At 47.2% G+C, this 18,283-nt stretch overlaps 1 protein-coding gene and 1 pseudogene across 3 annotated transcripts in view; one reads left to right on the top strand and one right to left on the bottom strand.

The window, feature by feature from the left end:
* Positions 1 to 18,283, top strand: part of NDUFV2 (NADH:ubiquinone oxidoreductase core subunit V2) — a 131,720-nt gene that overhangs the window by 72,575 nt on the left and 40,862 nt on the right. For all 3 annotated transcript variants that reach the window (XM_063923484.1, XM_063923482.1, XM_063923483.1), the window contains exon 6: positions 1,434 to 1,543. In XM_063923484.1, the coding sequence (XP_063779554.1) occupies positions 1,434 to 1,543 (110 nt within the window). The remainder of the gene's footprint in view (positions 1 to 1,433; positions 1,544 to 18,283) is intronic.
* On the bottom strand, positions 10,611 to 10,729 carry LOC134930406 (5S ribosomal RNA; annotated as a pseudogene).

Here is an 18,283-nt window from a genome sequence, read left to right as displayed (position 1 = left end):
TGTGTCACGCAATTAATTGGCCCCCGTACATGTGATGTGAGTTGTCCTATCCCACCCCAGATTTATGGATTAGTGTACACAACACTATGGGACTATGAGCAAAAATCTGCCAGTGACGTAAGTGCAGCATATAGTCACACTTACACCCGCAAGTTAACTGGATTGTACCCTTATATTGTGATCAGCTAGTATAGCAATGTCTTTTTTTTTTTTTTTTTTCCCCCTTCAAAATAGTAGTACTGTATTTGTAATAACTTTTAAGTTGACTGTGAAGCTTACTAGTTGCCACTGATATACCCCTTTCACACTGACAGAACCGGGTCACACCCGGGAATGTGTTCCCAGACTCATCCCGGGAATGTCCCCTTTCACACTGCGCTTAGACCTGGGATCAACCCGGGACAGCCCCATTTATACTGATCCCGGGAAATCCCTGCAAATGCATATGTATGTCATTAGAAATGGACATTTTTCTGGCTCACATAGATGAGGTCACAATAGGCAAGCAAAGGGAGGATTGAAGCCTGCTCACAGCATTGCAGCAGTCATGGCCAATGCAGTACCAGTGTGTATGCCGGAGCTCGGGATTCTTTGTGCTTTACAGCTTGTCACACTGTGCAGTATACTGTCCAGGTCGCCATGTTGCCTGTCTCCTCCGCTCTGCGCTTTCCAGGGCTTCTCCTCCGCTTTCCCGGGCTCTGGATGATGACATCTTTTCTGAGCCCAAGAAAGCACCAATCAGAGGCATTTTTACAGTCCCGTGTACAGAATACTGAGAAGGGCACATTCACACTGCGCGGCATCTAATGAGCCACACCAGTTACTATGGAGACACTCGCACCCCTTTCAGATTGACAATAGCCGGGTCGCACCCGGGAATGTGTACACGGGTGCTTCGCAGGTGCGACCCCTTCAGACTTGCGGCCCGACCCGGCATATTGCCGGGTTGGTGACGTCACCGCTGATGCTACCGGAGGCGGTGCTTGGAGATCATCTCCAAGCACTGCTTCCTCCTATGCATAGAACAGGTGTCGGGTCACCTTGATGCATGCATCCCGGGTCGATTCCGGCTTCAACCCAGGTCGAGACCTGGTATGAAGCGCCGGGACGCTCGACCAGGGATATTCTTTCAGTACCCTTTCACACTGAGCAAATTCCCGGGTTGATGTGCGTTCTGTGCAATAACCCGGGAAATATTTGTCCGTGTGAAAGGGGTATTAGTGGCATTCACCACTGAGGCGATGTGCAGCTTTGACTGTGCATCTAAATGTAAATATCAAGTTTATTTTTTATAAGGTCACTGTAGATGGGCATTAGTCTGTCACAAAATGCATTTTATAAAACAAATATTTAGTATGTGACTCGCACTGGAGAGAAAGAAACTGACAATGCTGTGGTACTTTAGGCAGGCTAACTGTGTCTTCTGATAACAGGCATACATGTGGGGGAGACCACTCCTGATAATATGTTCACACTGACAGAGGTGGAGTGTCTTGGCGCCTGTGTAAATGCACCAATGGTACAAATTAATGATAGCTATTATGTAAGTATTATTTTAAACCTTTAATCTTTTAATTCATAATTTGTCATTTGGTTTCTAGAATAATTTTATCAGACTAACATCCAGAAAAGTTGAAAAATAAACTTGTCTAGAAACTTTAGGTTATAAGTTTTCTGTGAATATCCCATTATTAAAGCTCCGATATTGTCTGGCAGGTAGGCAGTTAACATCCTGGCTGTCGGGACCACGGCGGTCAGGATACAGACTTAAGGTGGGTACACACTATTAGATATATCTGCAGATCAATTGATCTGCAGATATATCTATGTACGGATCGGGCAGTGTGTTGTGCATACACACAGCCCGATCCGTCGGGGGACTGACGTCATGAACTGGGCGGGCGGGCGCTCGCGCCCGCCCAGTTCACCTGTCAATCACCGCCGGCTGCCGCAGCATGTGTACGGGCGGTCGGACGACCGCCCCGTACACACACAGCGACGGGCCAATACATCGGTAGATATATTGGCCGTCGGCTGTGCTGCGCGGCCGACGCGATACGTCTGTGAACGACGGAGTTCACAGACGTATCGCCCGTACACACTGGCCGACGGTCCCGCGATGTATCGGCCGTTCAAGAGAACGGCCGATACATCGACCAGTGTGTACGGGCCTTTATGAATCCTGACACCTGGCAAAATGCCGGCAGTCGGAATACCGACACCACCCGAGGGGGAATATACCGGGCCCAACACATAGCGAGCCCTCGAGGGGGACTGGCTACGCTCGCTGCCAGGATACCGCCGTCTGTCCTATCTACCTGGTTTGTTTTCAACAAATACATTCTTAAAGAAGATGTTCTCTTTTAGACAATGCTTCTGAGTATTGGCCTGAATATCTGTGTGCTGATGTTTCCTAATCACCCTTCCTCATTGTTTAACCTCTTTCCCCCCAAGACTGCTCAAAAATCAATTTACATTTTTTTTTTAAAAATTGAAGTATAGAATATATCTTTAAAAATGGTTTTTAAATATTTTATTGATAAACAAAAAAAAAATAAGAATTTACTTACCGATAATTCTATTTCTCATAGTCCGTAGTGGATGCTGGGACTCCGTCAGGACCATGGGGAATAGCGGGCTCCGCAGGAGACAGGGCACATCTAAAAAAGCTTTTAGGTCACATGGTGCGTACTGGCTCCTCCCCCTATGACCCTCCTCCAAGCCTCAGTTAGGTACTGTGCCCGGACGAGCGTACACAATAAGGAAGGATCTTGAATCCCGGGTAAGACTCATACCAGCCACACCAATCACACCGTACAACTTGTGATCTGAACCCAGTTAACAGTATGATAACACAAACGAAGTAGCCTCTGAACAGATGGCTCACAACAACAGTAATAACCCGATTTTTGTAACAATAACTATGTACAAGCATTGCAGACAATCCGCACTTGGGATGGGCGCCCAGCATCCACTACGGACTATGAGAAATAGAATTATCGGTAAGTAAATTCTTATTTTCTCTAACGTCCTAGTGGATGCTGGGACTCCGTCAGGACCATGGGGATTATACCAAAGCTCCCAAACGGGCGGGAGAGTGCGGATGACTCTGCAGCACCGAATGAGAGAACTCCAGGTCCTCTTTAGCCAGAGTATCAAATTTGTAAAATTTTACAAACGTGTTCTCCCCTGACCACGTAGCTGCTCGGCAAAGTTGTAATGCCGAGACTCCTCGGGCAGCCGCCCAGGATGAGCCCACTTTCCTTGTGGAATGGGCCTTTACAGATTTAGGCTGTGGCAGGCCTGCCACAGAATGTGCAAGTTGGATTGTACTACATATCCAACGTGCAATCGTCTGTTTAGACGCAGGAGCACCCAACTTGTTGGGTGCATACAATGTAAACAACGAGTCAGATTTTCTGACTCCAGCTGTCCTTGAAATATATATTTTTAATGCTCTGACAACGTCCAGTAACTTGGAGTCCTCCAAGTCGCTAGTAGCCGCAGGCACCACAATAGGCTGGTTCAAGTGAAATGCCGAAACCACCTTAGGGAGAAATTGAGGACGTGTCCTCAATTCTGCCCTGTCCGAATGGAATATCAGATATGGGCTTTTGTATGACAAAGCTGCCAACTCCGAAACTCTCCTGGCTGAAGCCAGGGCCAACAGCATGGTTACCTTCCATGTAAGGTATTTTAAATCTACCGATTTTAAAGGCTCAAACCAATGAGATTTGAGAAAATTTAGAACCATGTTCAAATCCCACGGTGCCACTGGAGGCACTATTGGGGGTTGTATATGTAGTACACCTTTGACAAAAGTTTGTACTTCAGGCACTGACGCCAATTCCTTCTGGAAGAAAATTGATAAGGCCGAAATTTGAACTTTAATGGACCCCAATTTGAGGCCCATAGACAATCCTGCTTGCAGGAAATGTAAGAATCGACCCAATTGAAATTCTTCCGTTGGAGCCTTCTTGGCCTCACACCACGCAACATATTTTCTCCAAATGCGGTGATAATGTTGTGCGGTCACTTCTTTCCTGGCTTTAATTAAAGTAGGAATAACTTCCTCAGGAATGCCCTTCTCTTTTAGAATCCGGCGTTCAACCGCCATGCCGTCAAACGCAGCCGCGGTAAGTCTTGGAACATACAAGGTCCCTGCTGAAGCAGATCCCTTCTTAGAGGTAGAGGCCACGGATCCTCCGTGAGCATCTCTTGAAGTTCCGGATACCAAGTTCTTCTTGGCCAGTCCGGAGCTACCAGTATTGTTCTTACTCCTCTTTTCCGTATAATTCTCAGTACCTTTGGTATGAGAGGCAGAGGAGGGAACACATACACTGACTGGTACACCCACGGTGTTACCAGAGCGTCCACAGCTATTGCCTGAGGGTCTCTTGACCTGGCGCAATACCTGTCCAATTTTTTGTTGAGGCGAGACGCCATCATGTCCACCTTTGGTTTTTCCCAACGGTTCACAATCATGTGGAAAACTTCTGGATGAAGTCCCCACTCTCCCGGGTGAAGGTCGTGTCTGCTGAGGAAATCTGCTTCCCAGTTGTCCACTCCCGGGATGAACACTGCTGACAGTGCTACGACATGATTCTCCGCCCAGCGCAGAATCCTTGCAGCTTCTGCCATTGCACTCCTGCTTCTCGTGCCGCCTTGTCGGTTTACGTGGGCGACTGCCGTGATGTTGTCGGACTGGATCAACACCGGCTGACCCTGAAGCAGCGATTTTGCCAGGCTTAGAGCATTGTAGATCGCTCTTAGCTCCAGTATATTTATGTGAAGAGACGTCTCCAGGTTTGACCACACGCCCTGGAAGTTTCTTCCCTTTGTGACTGCTCCCCAACCTCGTAGGCTGGCATCCGTAGTCACCAGGACCCAGTCCTGTATGCCGAATCTGCGGCCCACTAACAGATGGGCAGTCTGCAACCACCACAGGAGAGACAACCTTGTTCTCGGTGACAGTGTTATCCGCTGATGCATGTGCAGATGCGATCCGGACCATTTGTCCAGCAGATCCCACTGAAATGTTCGTGCATGGAATCTGCCGAATGGAATCGCTTCGTACGAAGCCACCATCTTTCCCAGGACTCTTGTGCATTGATGTACTGACACAGTTCCTGGTTTTAGGAGGTTCTTGACAAGTTCGGATAACTCCCTTGCTTTCTCTTCCGGGAGAAATACCTTTTTCTGAACCGTGTCCAGAATCATGCCCAGGAACAGCAGATGTGTTGTCGGGGTCAATTGAGATTTTGGAAGATTTAGAATCCACCCGTGTTGCTGAAGCACTACTTGTGTTAGCGCTACACCGACTTCCAGCTGTTCTCTGGACTTTGCCCTTATCAGGAGATCGTCCAAGTAAGGGATAATTAATACGCCTTTTCTTCGTAGAAGAACCACCATCATTTCGGTCATTACCTTGGTAAAGACCCGAGGGGCCGTGGACAACCCAAACGGCAGCGTTTGAAACTGATAATGACAGTCTTGTATCACGAACCTGAGATACCCTTGGTGTGAGGGGTAAATCGGGACATGTAGATAAGCATCTTTTATGTCCAAGGACACCATGAAGTCTCCTTCTTCCAGATTCGCTATCACTGCTCTGAGTGACTCCATCTTGAACTTGAATTTCTTTATGTACAGGTTCAAGGATTTCAGATTTAGAATAGGCCTTACCGAACCGTCCGGTTTCGGTACCACAAATAGTGTGGAATAATACCCCTTTCCCTGTTGTAGGAGGGGTACCTTGACTATCACCTGCTGAGAATACAGCTTGTGAATGGCTTCCAAAACCGACGTCCTTTCTGAGGGAGACGTTGGTAAAGCAGACTTTAGGAACCGGCGAGGGGGAGACCTTTCGAACTCCAGCATGTAACCCTGAGATACTATCTGCAGGACCCACGGGTCCACTTGTGAGTGAACCCATTGATTGCTGAAAATCTTGAGTCGACCCCCCACCGTTCCTGAGTCCGCTTGTAAAGCCCCAGCGTCATGCTGATGGCTTTGTAGAAGCCGGGGCGGGCTTCTGTTCCTGGGCAGGGGCTGCTTGCTGCCCTTTCTTACCCTTTCCTCTGCCTCGCGGCAGATAAGACTGTCCTTTTGGTCGCTTTTTATAGGAGCGAAAGGACTGCGGCTGAAAAGACGGTGTCTTTTTCTGTTGGGAGGGGGTCTGAGGTAAAAAAGTGGATTTGCCGGCAGTTGCCGTGGCCACCAGGTCCGAAAGACCGACCCCAAACAATTCCTCTCCTTTATATGGCAATACTTCCATATGCCTCTTGGAATCCGCATCACCTGACCACTGTCGCGTCCATAAACTTCTTCTGGCAGATATGGACATCGCGCTTACTCTTGATGCTAGAGTACAAACATCCCTCTGAGCATCTCGCATATAAAGGAAAGCATCCTTTAATTGCTCTAGAGTCAATAAAATACTGTCCCTATCCAGGGTATCAATATTTTCAGTCAGAGAATCCAACCACACTACCCCAGCACTGCCCATCCAGGCTGAGGCTATTGCCGGTCGCAGTATAACACCAGTATGTGTGTATATACTCTTCAGTGTAGTTTCCAGCCTCCTATCTGCTGGATCCTTGAGGGCGGCCGTATCAGGAGACGGCAACGCCACTTGCTTTGATAAACGTGTGAGCGCCTTATCCACCCTAGGGGGTGTTTCCCAGCGCGCCCTAACCTCTGGTGGGAAAGGGTATAATGCCAATAACTTCTTGGAAATTAGCAGTTTTCTATCGGGGTTAACCCACGCTTCATCACACACGTCATTCAATTCCTCTGATTCTGGAAAAAATACAGGTAGTTTTTTCACCCCCCACATAATACCCCTTTTTGAGGTACCAGCAGTATCAGAGATCTGCAAAGCCTCCTTCATTGCCGTGATCATATAACGTGTGGCCCTATTGGAAAATACGTTTGTTTCTTCACCGTCGACACTAGATTCATCTGTGTCGGTACCCGTGTCGACTGACTGAGGTAAAGGACGTTTTACAGCCCCTGACGGTGTCTGAGACGCCTGAACCGGTACTAACTGGTTTGCCGGGCGTCTTATTTCGTCAACTGACTTTTGTAATGTGCTGACATTATCACGTAATTTCATAACTAAAGCCATCCATTCCGGTGTCGACTCCCTAGGGGGTGACATTACCATCATCGGCAATTGCTCTGCCTCCACACCAACATCGTCCTCATACATGTCGACACACACGTACCGACACACAGCAGCCACACAGGGAATGCTCTAATCGAAGACAGGACCCCCTAGCCCTTTGGGGAGACAGAGGGAGAGTTTGCCAGCACACACCAAAAGCGCTATAAATGTATATAAACAACCCTAGAAGGTGTTGTTTACTATATATGCGCTCTTAATATATAAATATCGCCAATTTATGCCCCCCTTCTCTTTGTTACCCTGTTTCTGTAGTGCAGTGCAGGGGAGAGACCTGGGAGCCTTCCTCACCAGCGGAGCTGAGCAGGAAAATGGCGCTGAGTGCTGAGGAGAATAAGCTCCGCCCCTTTTTCGGCGGGCTTTTCCCCGGTTTTTAAGAAACTGGCCTGGGTTAAAATACATACATATAGCCTTAATGGCTATATGTGATGTATTTATTTTGCCACTAAAGGTAATTATATTGCTGCCCAGGGCGCCCCCAGCAGCGCCCTGCACCCTCCGTGACTGAGTCAGTGAGCCGTGTGACAACAATGGCGCACAGCTGCCGTGCGCTACCTTCAAGAAGACTGAGGAGTCTTCTGCCGCCTGCTTTCCGGACCTCCGTTCTGCCGTCTATTCAGCGTCTGTAAGGGGGATCGGCGGCGCGGCTCCGGGACGAACCCCAGGCTGACCTGTGTTCCGACTCCCTCTGGAGCTAAGTGTCCAGTAGCCTAAGACTCCAATCCATCCTGCACGCAGGTGAGTTGGAAATCTCTCCCCTAAGTCCCTCGATGCAGTGATCCTGTTGCCAGCAGGAATCACTGAGATTGAAACCTAAAAAAAAACTTTTCTAAACAGCTCTTTAGGAGAGCCACCTAGATTGCACCCTCTCGGACGGGCACAAAAACCTAACTGAGGCTTGGAGGAGGGTCATAGGGGGAGGAGCCAGTACGCACCATGTGACCTAAAAGCTTTTTTAGATGTGCCCTGTCTCCTGCGGAGCCCGCTATTCCCCATGGTCCTGACGGAGTCCCAGCATCCACTAGGACGTTAGAGAAAAAATCCTTGGGGGTGTTGTGCAAATACCCTTCCCTCCATATCTCCCTATGGGGTAAATGTATTATACCCGCACTACTTATGCTGGTATAACACTTCCTGCTTCACCTCTTTACTGAGGCGAAACAGGAAGCAGCAGATGAGATGTATGAAAAGTCCCCCCTCCAGCGATCGCTGCAAGAGCACATAGTGCATTAGCTTACTGCTGATGCGCTGTCTCTCCCTGGCTGGCTCAAGTGTGCATGTGTGAGATCTCATATGCAGCCCGGAGCCGGCAGCCACCACAGCGCTGTCCCTGGCTGTAGTGTATGTCTAAATCGATAGCTGCAGGTGTTCTTACATTGCCCCTCACATCGGCATGTAATATCTTTTAGATCGCACCAATCATGCACCGTTGCTGTAACACATGGAGAAGAAGTTGTATCAGCGCACATAACGTGTGCTGATACCACTTCTCCACCATAACGATGTTTCTTACATCCACCCCTATGACCCTATTGTAATAGTATCTCCAAACTGCATGTGGCAATAGAACTCCCAGTGGCATTATCCCCCGACAGTGTACATAGACCATCACCACCATGTATCACTGTAAATGTATAGATAATCCACTTCTCACCATACTGCAGAGCACGGCGGAGTGTATGGGGGGACAGATTGTTAGCCAGATATTGCTCGGATGGGTGAGGTATGAAGTTCTCCTCTTTGTACTTTTGTTCCCCACAAAGGACCTGAGTTTAGTTCACACAGAGGGGGTTATTCAGAGTTGTTAGCAAACCCAAAAAAGTTAGCAATTGGGCAAAACCATGTTACACTACAGGTGGGGCAGATTTAACGTAGAGATTTAAATTTGGGTGGGTCAAATTGTTTCTGTGCATGGTAAATACTGGCTGCTTTATTTTTAAGGTGGGTACGGCGATGTGCTCGGTGAGCGACATCACCTAGTGTTTCCCCAGCCGTGTGGGCCGACATACACACTGTGCGATGTCACTAATGATATTGCACAGTGACGTCATACCGCGACCATCTGGAACATGCTGTTTTGGGCAATGAGTACAAATTGAGCTGCGTGCACGGCCGACACCGAGGGTCATTAACAACCTGCGGGGCCATGCATCGCTTGTCGGTGGCGGCATAGGGTCTGGGACTGAGGGTCGACAGCACAAAGGTCGACACGCCTTATGTCGACGCCAATTGTCGACACGCCTTAGGTCGACATGGACAAAAGGTCGACATGGACAAAAGGTCGACAGGAACAAGGTCGACATGGAAAAAGGTCGACATGAGTATTTTATGTTTTTTTGGTGTCGTTTTCTTCGTAGTGTGACTGGAAACCCCAATTAGTGCACCGCGTCCCCTCGCATGGCTCGCTTCGCTCGCCATGCTTCGGGCATGGTGCCTTCGCTCCGCTACCGCTTCGCTCGGCACACTTTACCGTTCCAATCGTAGTCCACGTGGATCGTTAAGTATGAAAAGGTTCAAAAAAAAGAAAAAAATCGTGAAAAACTCATGTCGACCTTTTTCCATGTCGACCTTGTTCCTGTCGACCTTTTGTCCATGTCGACCAATTGGCGTCGACCTGGAGTCCGGATACCGCGGCATACACACTAGGCGATATAGTAAATGATGTCGCTTAGGAAGGGTCAAAATGAGCGACGCCATTTACTTTATCGCTAAGTGTGTACCCACCTTAACACTGCAATTTAGATTTAATTTTGAGCACGTCACCCAAATCTAACACACTCTGCACATGTTACATCTGCTCCACCTGAAGTGCAACATGGTTTTGAAAGGTTTGGGGAATACCGCACAGGATATGCTAGAGATACGATTTATATAATTTTACTAATACCAAAATTATGAAATAACAAGAAAACAACTAAGTTTTCTGGTTTTTAAACAGTTTGGTGGTGCACCCTGAGTCAGTGTTTAGAACATCGAACAACGAGGAGAAAAGAAGACTCTTTTTTGGGTGCACTCTTAATTTGAACAATATATAGACTTGAACAAGATGAGATATAATATTTAAAATCAATTTTTATTAACACAAATTAAGATATTTAGTGGTTAATGAGAGAAAGAGTAGTCAAAAAACGAAAACAATATAAACAATTAGCAAAATTGCTGATATGAAAGTGATGTTTATGCAGTCCTGGCTGGCGGCGTTAGATCTAAATACGGTAAATTAATTGAATATTTACATATTAGAATATTTGAATGGTACGTTCTACTGACAAAGATCAAAAAAGTTGTGACCCTGTCCTATACTGGTGCCAGTAATATGCTTTAATGAAGAAGTGCAAATGAATAGAAAGAAAAGCAAAGGAAATGAGAGAGCAGAGTGAATCTGCTGTCAGTGTTAGACACTGAGCATGTGGGACCAACGCGTGCTCTACTAAACTGAGTATTCCTCAATGGTCCCCCACTTGAGTACTGACCCAGCCCAACACTGATTAGCTTCCAAGTTCGGACGGTTTTGGGCGTTTCCAGTGTGGTGTGATAGTAGGGAAATTGAAACGCCAATGGGAAGCTCTGGAATCACTGATAAGAGTTCACGAATTACATAGTATCAAAGTAAAGTGACAGAAGTTAACTGATAGAAGAAATTAGATGGATCTGCTGCCAGTGTTAGACGGGGATATACCCAGAATCAGTGGTGAGAGTCCATGAAATTAAATATAGATGGAAGCAAAGAAGAGGAGTACACATTGGTACCTATATCAGTTGAATGATATAGAATTCTCAGAAGACTGATCAGAATTAAACAACCATACAAATATGCAGTTGCTGAATTTGGTCAAAATAGTAATGTTGTTACTAGATAAGATGCTGGATTGTAGTCCAATATGTGCAGAATGTGATCTCTATAATTACGTTATTCAGGTATCAGGTGTCGTGTCCTTACCCAAAAATAAAATTCCAACTGGGTTAATACTAGGTACAACAACGGTACTGCAATCTCTATATTAATACTCGATATAAAGAATAGACGTTTCTGATGGTAGTATTCTTCTAAATAAACAGTGCAAGATAACAATGTACCCAGTAATATTGCTGTAAAAAGAAGAACAAGAGGGCAGGGGGGGGGGGGGGGAAGGAGCAAGGGTTGCATGAGTCATGTATACAACATGATATGCAATCTCAGTGAAAGATGCAATGTATTACAAGAAACTAGTCCCTGTAGAAAAACAGAACTAGAAACGAAGATAATATTGAAGCAGGTATAAAGACAATGTGCTCAATAAATGTAAATATCACAGCGCATGTGTAAATATTGCTAATCTTGTAGCCAGTATAAAGACAATGTGCTAAGTAAGTTTCAATAACACAGTGCATGTATAAAGACAGTGTGCTGAATAAATTTCAATATCTCAGCGCATGTATCAATCCCAGCGTATATTGCTAATTGGGAATAAATGAATGAGATCAGAGAAAAAACCTTTGGGATTTTTATGATACAAACGTATCTATTTTAAATAATTAGCAGGAGATATAAATGCTGACTCAAACCAGCAGGGGATGATAGATGTCCAATCTGTGCGGGTCTCAAGCTGATCGTGACGGATAGGAGAAAGTTTGGATATTACCCGCGATGACTGGATGTAGTGACCTCTTCCACCACGCTGAGGTCTTGTTCTGAAAGGTGCCGCCGGCCCGGCAGCCCCAGACAGGTGCAGGAACACGTCCGCTAATCAGTTCAAGCGTGGTGATGTCGGAAGAGGCACGGGACTGCCGCTGGAGAGGAGAAGGAGAACGTCCGATGCTCCGGCCAGCCGAAGTGAAGCGCTGTCATAGGAGGCACAGGACACGGGTGGGTGAGAAGAACGTCCGCTACTGCAGTCAGCCAGGACAATAGGTGAATTCGGAAGACGCGTTTCACCCGCCCGCCGGGCTTGGTCACTTCCTGTAATGGGCTGGGTCCCTGCAGGCTTTTAAAGCACATGAAGCTGGTTTGGATCCAATCACTGAAAGGGTGTGTCCCTTGATTGGCTTCTGATATCCTCTAATTCAGAGGGAATGTTTGCGATCAAGGCTTGTCAGGGGGGCCCATCAATAATATCATATAAGAAAAGGGAATGCAAAGAAAGGAAAAACAAAAACAAAATAAATAACAATTAAAGTTAAAACACAACCATGATGAAAAGTTCATATTAGTTTGTAAGTCTGTATGTAATTACATACAGGTTTAGTACTATTAATTGACAATTATATGATAGCATTAGCTCAATAATAATTACTGCAGAAATTTAGGCAGTGCTCATAGAATAGCAGTGAGGTGTCTCCAGAAAGACCAGAACAAATAATGATAAATAATAATAACAATAACTAAATTACAGAAATGCAGGTGTATGATAACTACAAAAAAGTGAATACTGCTTGAATTTAAAGGAAGAATGTTGTGAATACAACGGGTACTGAAGTTGGGTATAAGAAAGTGAAACTGATTGGAGTGCAGCAGGGTGTAAAAGCACCCTATTGGGCCTATTGAAAGTTATGACAGAGGATGAAAGAGGAGCAGAATGGAATAGAATATAACCAATAAAGTAGATAGAGATACATGGATAAAAAAATAAATAGATAAATAAATGTGGGGGATCAATGTGGTCTATTTTTGGTAGTTATTTCTGGCTCATAATTGGAGCGAGGGAGTGAATATACTATGATGTGGGAGTGGGAAGGGAGTGAATATCCTATGATGTGGGAGTGGGAAGGGGGGGGGGGTTGGGGTTAGGAAGGAATAAGGGGGGGGGGGGAGTGGACAGGGAGAAAAGGGAGTGAACTAGAATAAGAAAAGAAAGAAGGGAAGAAAAAAGAGAAAAGAAGACTGCAGCTTCTAAATCTAGATAGTGTAAAATGAGCGTAATGTGTGCAGCCATTATAGTGGGATACTGTCTGTTGGCAGGTGTGCATGCATCAGTTAAACGTGGTGTGCTTCAAAATTGCACAAATACAGATAGATGTGGAAATAATGAAGATGAGGTATGCTGATGGCATGGTGATGCTAGGTGTGGGGAAAGGGAATGTACCTCTGTGATGGAGTGAGAGAGGGGAGGAGGAGTGATGTTTTAATAGAACAAATTGAACAAGTGATGGTTGTGGATGCAGAAGGGAGGGGTGGAGGGAAAAGGAAAATGGAAGAGGGTCGATGAAAACATGGTTTTGACCAATTGCTAACTTTTTTGGTTTGCTAACAACTCTGACTAACCCCCAGAATTCTGGGGCACGATTTTGGCAGGATGATTACTCCCTGGGAGCCATGCTAGCAGGAGGAAAGCGATTCTGCACGTTTCCTCATTGACAGCAGTGAGACTACCGCATTGGGTGCGACCAATGTCTGAAAAAGTGCAGCTGGTTTGCAGCAACATCCCTTATTACCTCGCCAGTTAAGTGGATAAATGTCTCTAGATTAGATGACCTGAGAGAGTAATCAGACTTTGGTCCAGGCTCTTATTGCCCTGCAAGCACCTGAAGTCCTATTGAGAATTGCGTATTTACAACTCTGCTTATATCGATTATTTTTACTTCATAATTTTACATTTAGAAAATAAGAATTTACTCACCGGTAATTCTATTTCTCGTAGTCCGTAGTGGATGCTGGGAACTCCGTAAGGACCATGGGGAATAGACTGGCTCCGCAGGAGACTGGGCACTCTAAAAGAAAGATTAGGTACTATCTGGTGTGCACTGGCTCCTCCCTCTATGCCCCTCCTCCAGACCTCAGTTAAGGAAACTGTCCCGGAAGAGCTGACACAACAAGGAAAGGATTTGGAATCCAGGGTAAGACTCATACCAGCCACACCAATCACACCGTACAACTTGTGATAACCATACCCAGTTAACAGTATGAACAACAACTGAGCCTCAGCAACAGATGGCTCATAACAATAACCCTTTAGTTAAGCAATAACTATATACATGTATTGCAGAGAGTCCGCACTTGGGACGGGCACCCAGCATCCACTACGTACTACGAGAAATAGAATTACCGGTGAGTAAATTCTTATTTTCTCTGACGTCCTAGTGGATGCTGGGAACTCCGTAAGGACCATGGGGATTATACCAAAGCTTCCAAACGGGCAGGAGAGTGCGGATGACTCTGCAGCACCGAATGAGCAAAGGCAAGGTCCTTCTCAGCCAGGGTATCAAACTTGTAGAACTTAGCAAATGTGTTTGAACCCGACCAAGTAGCAGCTCGGCAAAGCTGTAAAGCCGAGACCCCTCGGGCAGCCGCCCAAGAAGAGCCCACCTTCCTTGTGGAATGGGCTTTTACCGATTTTGGATGCGGCAATCCTGCCGCAGAATGAGCTTGCTGAATCGTGTTACAGATCCAGCGTGCAATAGTTTGCTTTGAAGCAGGAGCACCCAGCTTGTTGGGTGCATGCAGGATAAACAGCGAGTCAGTTTTCCTGACTCTAGCCGTCCTGGCTACATAGATTTTCAAAGCCCTGACTACATCCAGTAACTTGGAGTCCTCCAAGTCCCGAGTAGCCGCAGGCACCACAATAGGTTGGTTCAAATGAAACGCTGATACCACCTTAGGGAGAAATTGGGCACGAGTCCTCAATTCTGCCCTGTCCATATGGAAGATCAGATAAGGGCTTTTACATGACAAAGCCGCCAATTCTGACACACGCCTAGCCGAAGCCAAGGCCAAAAGCATGACCACTTTCCACGTGAGATATTTTAGCTCCACGGTCTTAAGTGGCTCAAACCAGTGGGATTTCAGGAAATCCAACACAACATTAAGATCCCAAGGTGCCACTGGAGGCACAAAAGGGGGCTGAATATGCAGCACTCCCTTAACAAACGTCTGAACTTCAGGCAGTGAAGCCAGTTCTTTTTGAAAGAAAATAGATAGGGCCGAAATCTGGACCTTTATGGAACCTAATTTTAGGCCCATAGTCACTCCTGACTGTAGGAAGTGCAGGAATCGACCCAGCTGGAATTTCTCTGTAGGGGCCTTCCTGGCCTCACACCAAGCAACATATTTTCGCCGTATACTGTGATAATGTTGTGCTGTCACGTCTTTCCTAGCCTTTATCAGCGTAGTAATCACTTCATCCGGAATGCCCTTTTCCGTTAGGATCCGGCGTTCAACCGCCATGCCGTCAAACGCAGCCGCGGTAAGTCTTGGAACAGACACGGCCCCTGCTGTAACAGGTCCTGTCTGAGAGGCAGAGGCCATGGGTCCTCTGAGATCATTTCTTGTAGTTCTGGGTACCAAGTTCTTCTTGGCCAATCCGGAACGATGAGTATAGTTCTTACTCCTCCCTTTCTTACTATCCTCAGTACCTTGGGTATGAGAGGAAGAGGAGGGAACACATAAACCGACTGGTACACCCACGGTGTCACTAGTGAGTCCACAGCTATCGCCTGAGGGTCCCTTGACCTGGCGCAATATTTATTTAGCTTTTTGTTGAGGCGGGACGCCATCATGTCCACCTGTGGCCGTTCCCAACGGTTCACAATCTGCGTGAAGACTTCTGGATGAAGTCCCCACTCTCCCGGGTGGAGGTCGTGCCTGCTGAGGAAGTCTGCTTCCCAGTTGTCCACTCCCGGAATGAACACTGCTGACAGTGCTAGCACGTGATTTTCCGCCCATCGGAGAATCCTTGTGGCTTCTGCCATCGCCATCCTGCTTCTTGTGCCGCCATGGCGGTTTACATGGGCGACCGCCGTGATGTTGTCTGATTGAATCAGCACTGGTTGGTTTTGAAGCAGGGGCTCTGCTTGACTCAGGGCGTTGTAAATGACCCTTAGTTCCAGTATATTGATATGTAGGGAAGTCTCCTGACTTGACCACTGTCCTTGGAAGTTCCTTCCCTGAGTGACTGCCCCCCATTCTCGGAGGCTTGCGTCCGTGGTCACCAGGATCCAGTCCTGTATGCCGAATCTGCGGCCCTCGAGAAGATGAGCACTCTGCAGCCACCACAGCATCCGGACCATTTGTCCAACAGATCCCACTGAAAGATCCTTGCATGGAACCTGCCGAAGGGAATTGCTTCGTAAGAAGCCACCATCTTTCCCAGGACTCGCGTGCAGTGATGCACCGACACCTGTTTTGGTTTCAGGAGGTCCCTGACCAGAAATGACAATTCCTGTGCCTTCTCCACCGGGAGAAACACCTTCTTCTGTTCTGTGTCCAGAATCATGCCCAGGAAGAGCAGACGCGTCGCAGGAATCAGCTGCGACTTTGGGATATTCAGAATCCAGCCGTGCTGTAGCAACACTTCCTGAGAGAGTGCTATGCTGACTAACAACTGCTCTCTGGACCTCGCCTTTATAAGGAGATCGTCCAAGTACGGGATAATTATAACTCCCTTTTTCCGAAGGAGTATCATCATTTCGGCCATTACCTTGGTAAATACTCTCGGTGCCGTGGACAGACCAAACGGCAACGTCTGGAATTGGTAATGACAATCCTGTACCACAAACCTGAGGTACTCCTGGTGAGGTGGGTAAACGGGGACATGCAAGTAAACATCCTTGATGTCCAGCGACACCATAAAATACCCCTCTTCCAGGCTTGCAATAACCGCCCTGAGCGATTCCATTTTGCACTTGAACTTCCTTATATAAGTGTTCAAGGATTTTAAATTCAGAATGGGTCTCACCGAACCGTCTGGTTTCGGTACCACAAACATTGTGGAATAGTAACCCCGTCCCTGTTGAAGGAGGGGAACCTTGATTATCACCTGCTGGAGGTACAGCTTGTGAATTGCCGCCAGTACTACCTCCCTTTCCCTGGGAGCAGCTGGCAAGGCTGATTTGAGGTAACGGCGAGGGGGAGTCGCCTCGAACTCCAGCTTGTATCCCTGAGATACAATTTGTACAGCCCAGAGATCCACTTGTGAGCGAACCCACTGGTTGCTGAAGTTTCGGAGACGAGCCCCCACCGCACCTGGCTCCGCCTGTGGAGCCCCAGCGTCATGCGGTGGACTTAGAGGAAGCGGGGGAGGATTTTTGTTCCTGGGAACTGGCTGCCTGGTGCAGCTTCTTTCCTCTACCCCTGCCCTTATAAGACAAAACCTCCATGTGTCTTTTAGAATCAGCATCACCTGTCCACTGCCGAGTCCATAATACTCTCCTGGCAGAAATGGACATTGCATTAATTCTAGATGCCAGCAGGCAAATGTCCCTCTGTGCATCCCGCATATATAAGACGACGTCTTTTATATGTTCTATAGTTAGCAAAATAGTATCCCTGTCGAGGGAATCAATGTTGTCTGACAGGGAATCAGACTATGCGGCTGCAGCACTACACGTCTATGCTGAAGCAATAGCAGGTCTCAGTATAGTACCTGAGTGTGTATACACAGACTTCAGGATCGCTTCCTGCTTTCTATCCGCAGGCTCCTTTAAGGCGGCCGTATCCTGAGACGGCAGTGCCACCTTTTTTGATAAGCGTGTGAGTGCCTTGTCCACCCTAGGGGGTGTTTCCCAACGTAACCTGTCCGTTGGCGGGAAAGGGTACGCCATCAGTAACCTCTTAGAAATCACTTGTTTCTTATCGGGGGAACTCCACGCTTCCTCACACAATTCATTTAATTCATCAGATGGGGGAAAAGTCACTGGCTGCTTTTTCTCCCCAAACATAATACCCTTCTTGGTGGTAACCGGGTCAATATCAGAAATGTGCAATACATTTTTCATTGCAGTAATCATGCATCCGATGGCTTTTGTAGATTGTGCATTTGTCTCATCCTCATCTACACTGGAGTCAGACTCCGTGTCGACATCTGTGTCTGCCATCTGAGCTAGCGGGCGTTTATGAGCCCCTGATGGCCTCTGAGACGCCTGGGCTGTCCCAAGGCTGCTGCGTCATCGAACCTTTTATGTAAGGAGTTGACACTGTCGGTTAAGACCTTCCACATATCCATCCAATCCGGTGTCTGCCCCGTCGGGGGCGACACCACACTTATCTACCCTTGCTCCGCCTCCACGTAACCCTCATCAAACATGTCGACACAGCCATACCGACACACCGCACACACATAGGGAATGCTCTGACTGAGGACAGGACCCCACAAAGTCCTTTGGGGAGACAGAGAGAGAGTATGC

The sequence above is a fragment of the Pseudophryne corroboree genome, chromosome 5, assembly GCF_028390025.1.
Source record: "Pseudophryne corroboree isolate aPseCor3 chromosome 5, aPseCor3.hap2, whole genome shotgun sequence".
Lineage (NCBI taxonomy): Eukaryota > Metazoa > Chordata > Amphibia > Anura > Myobatrachidae > Pseudophryne > Pseudophryne corroboree.
The sequence above is the reverse complement of the archived record's forward strand: the minus strand, read 5'-3'. Positions and strand labels throughout refer to the sequence as shown.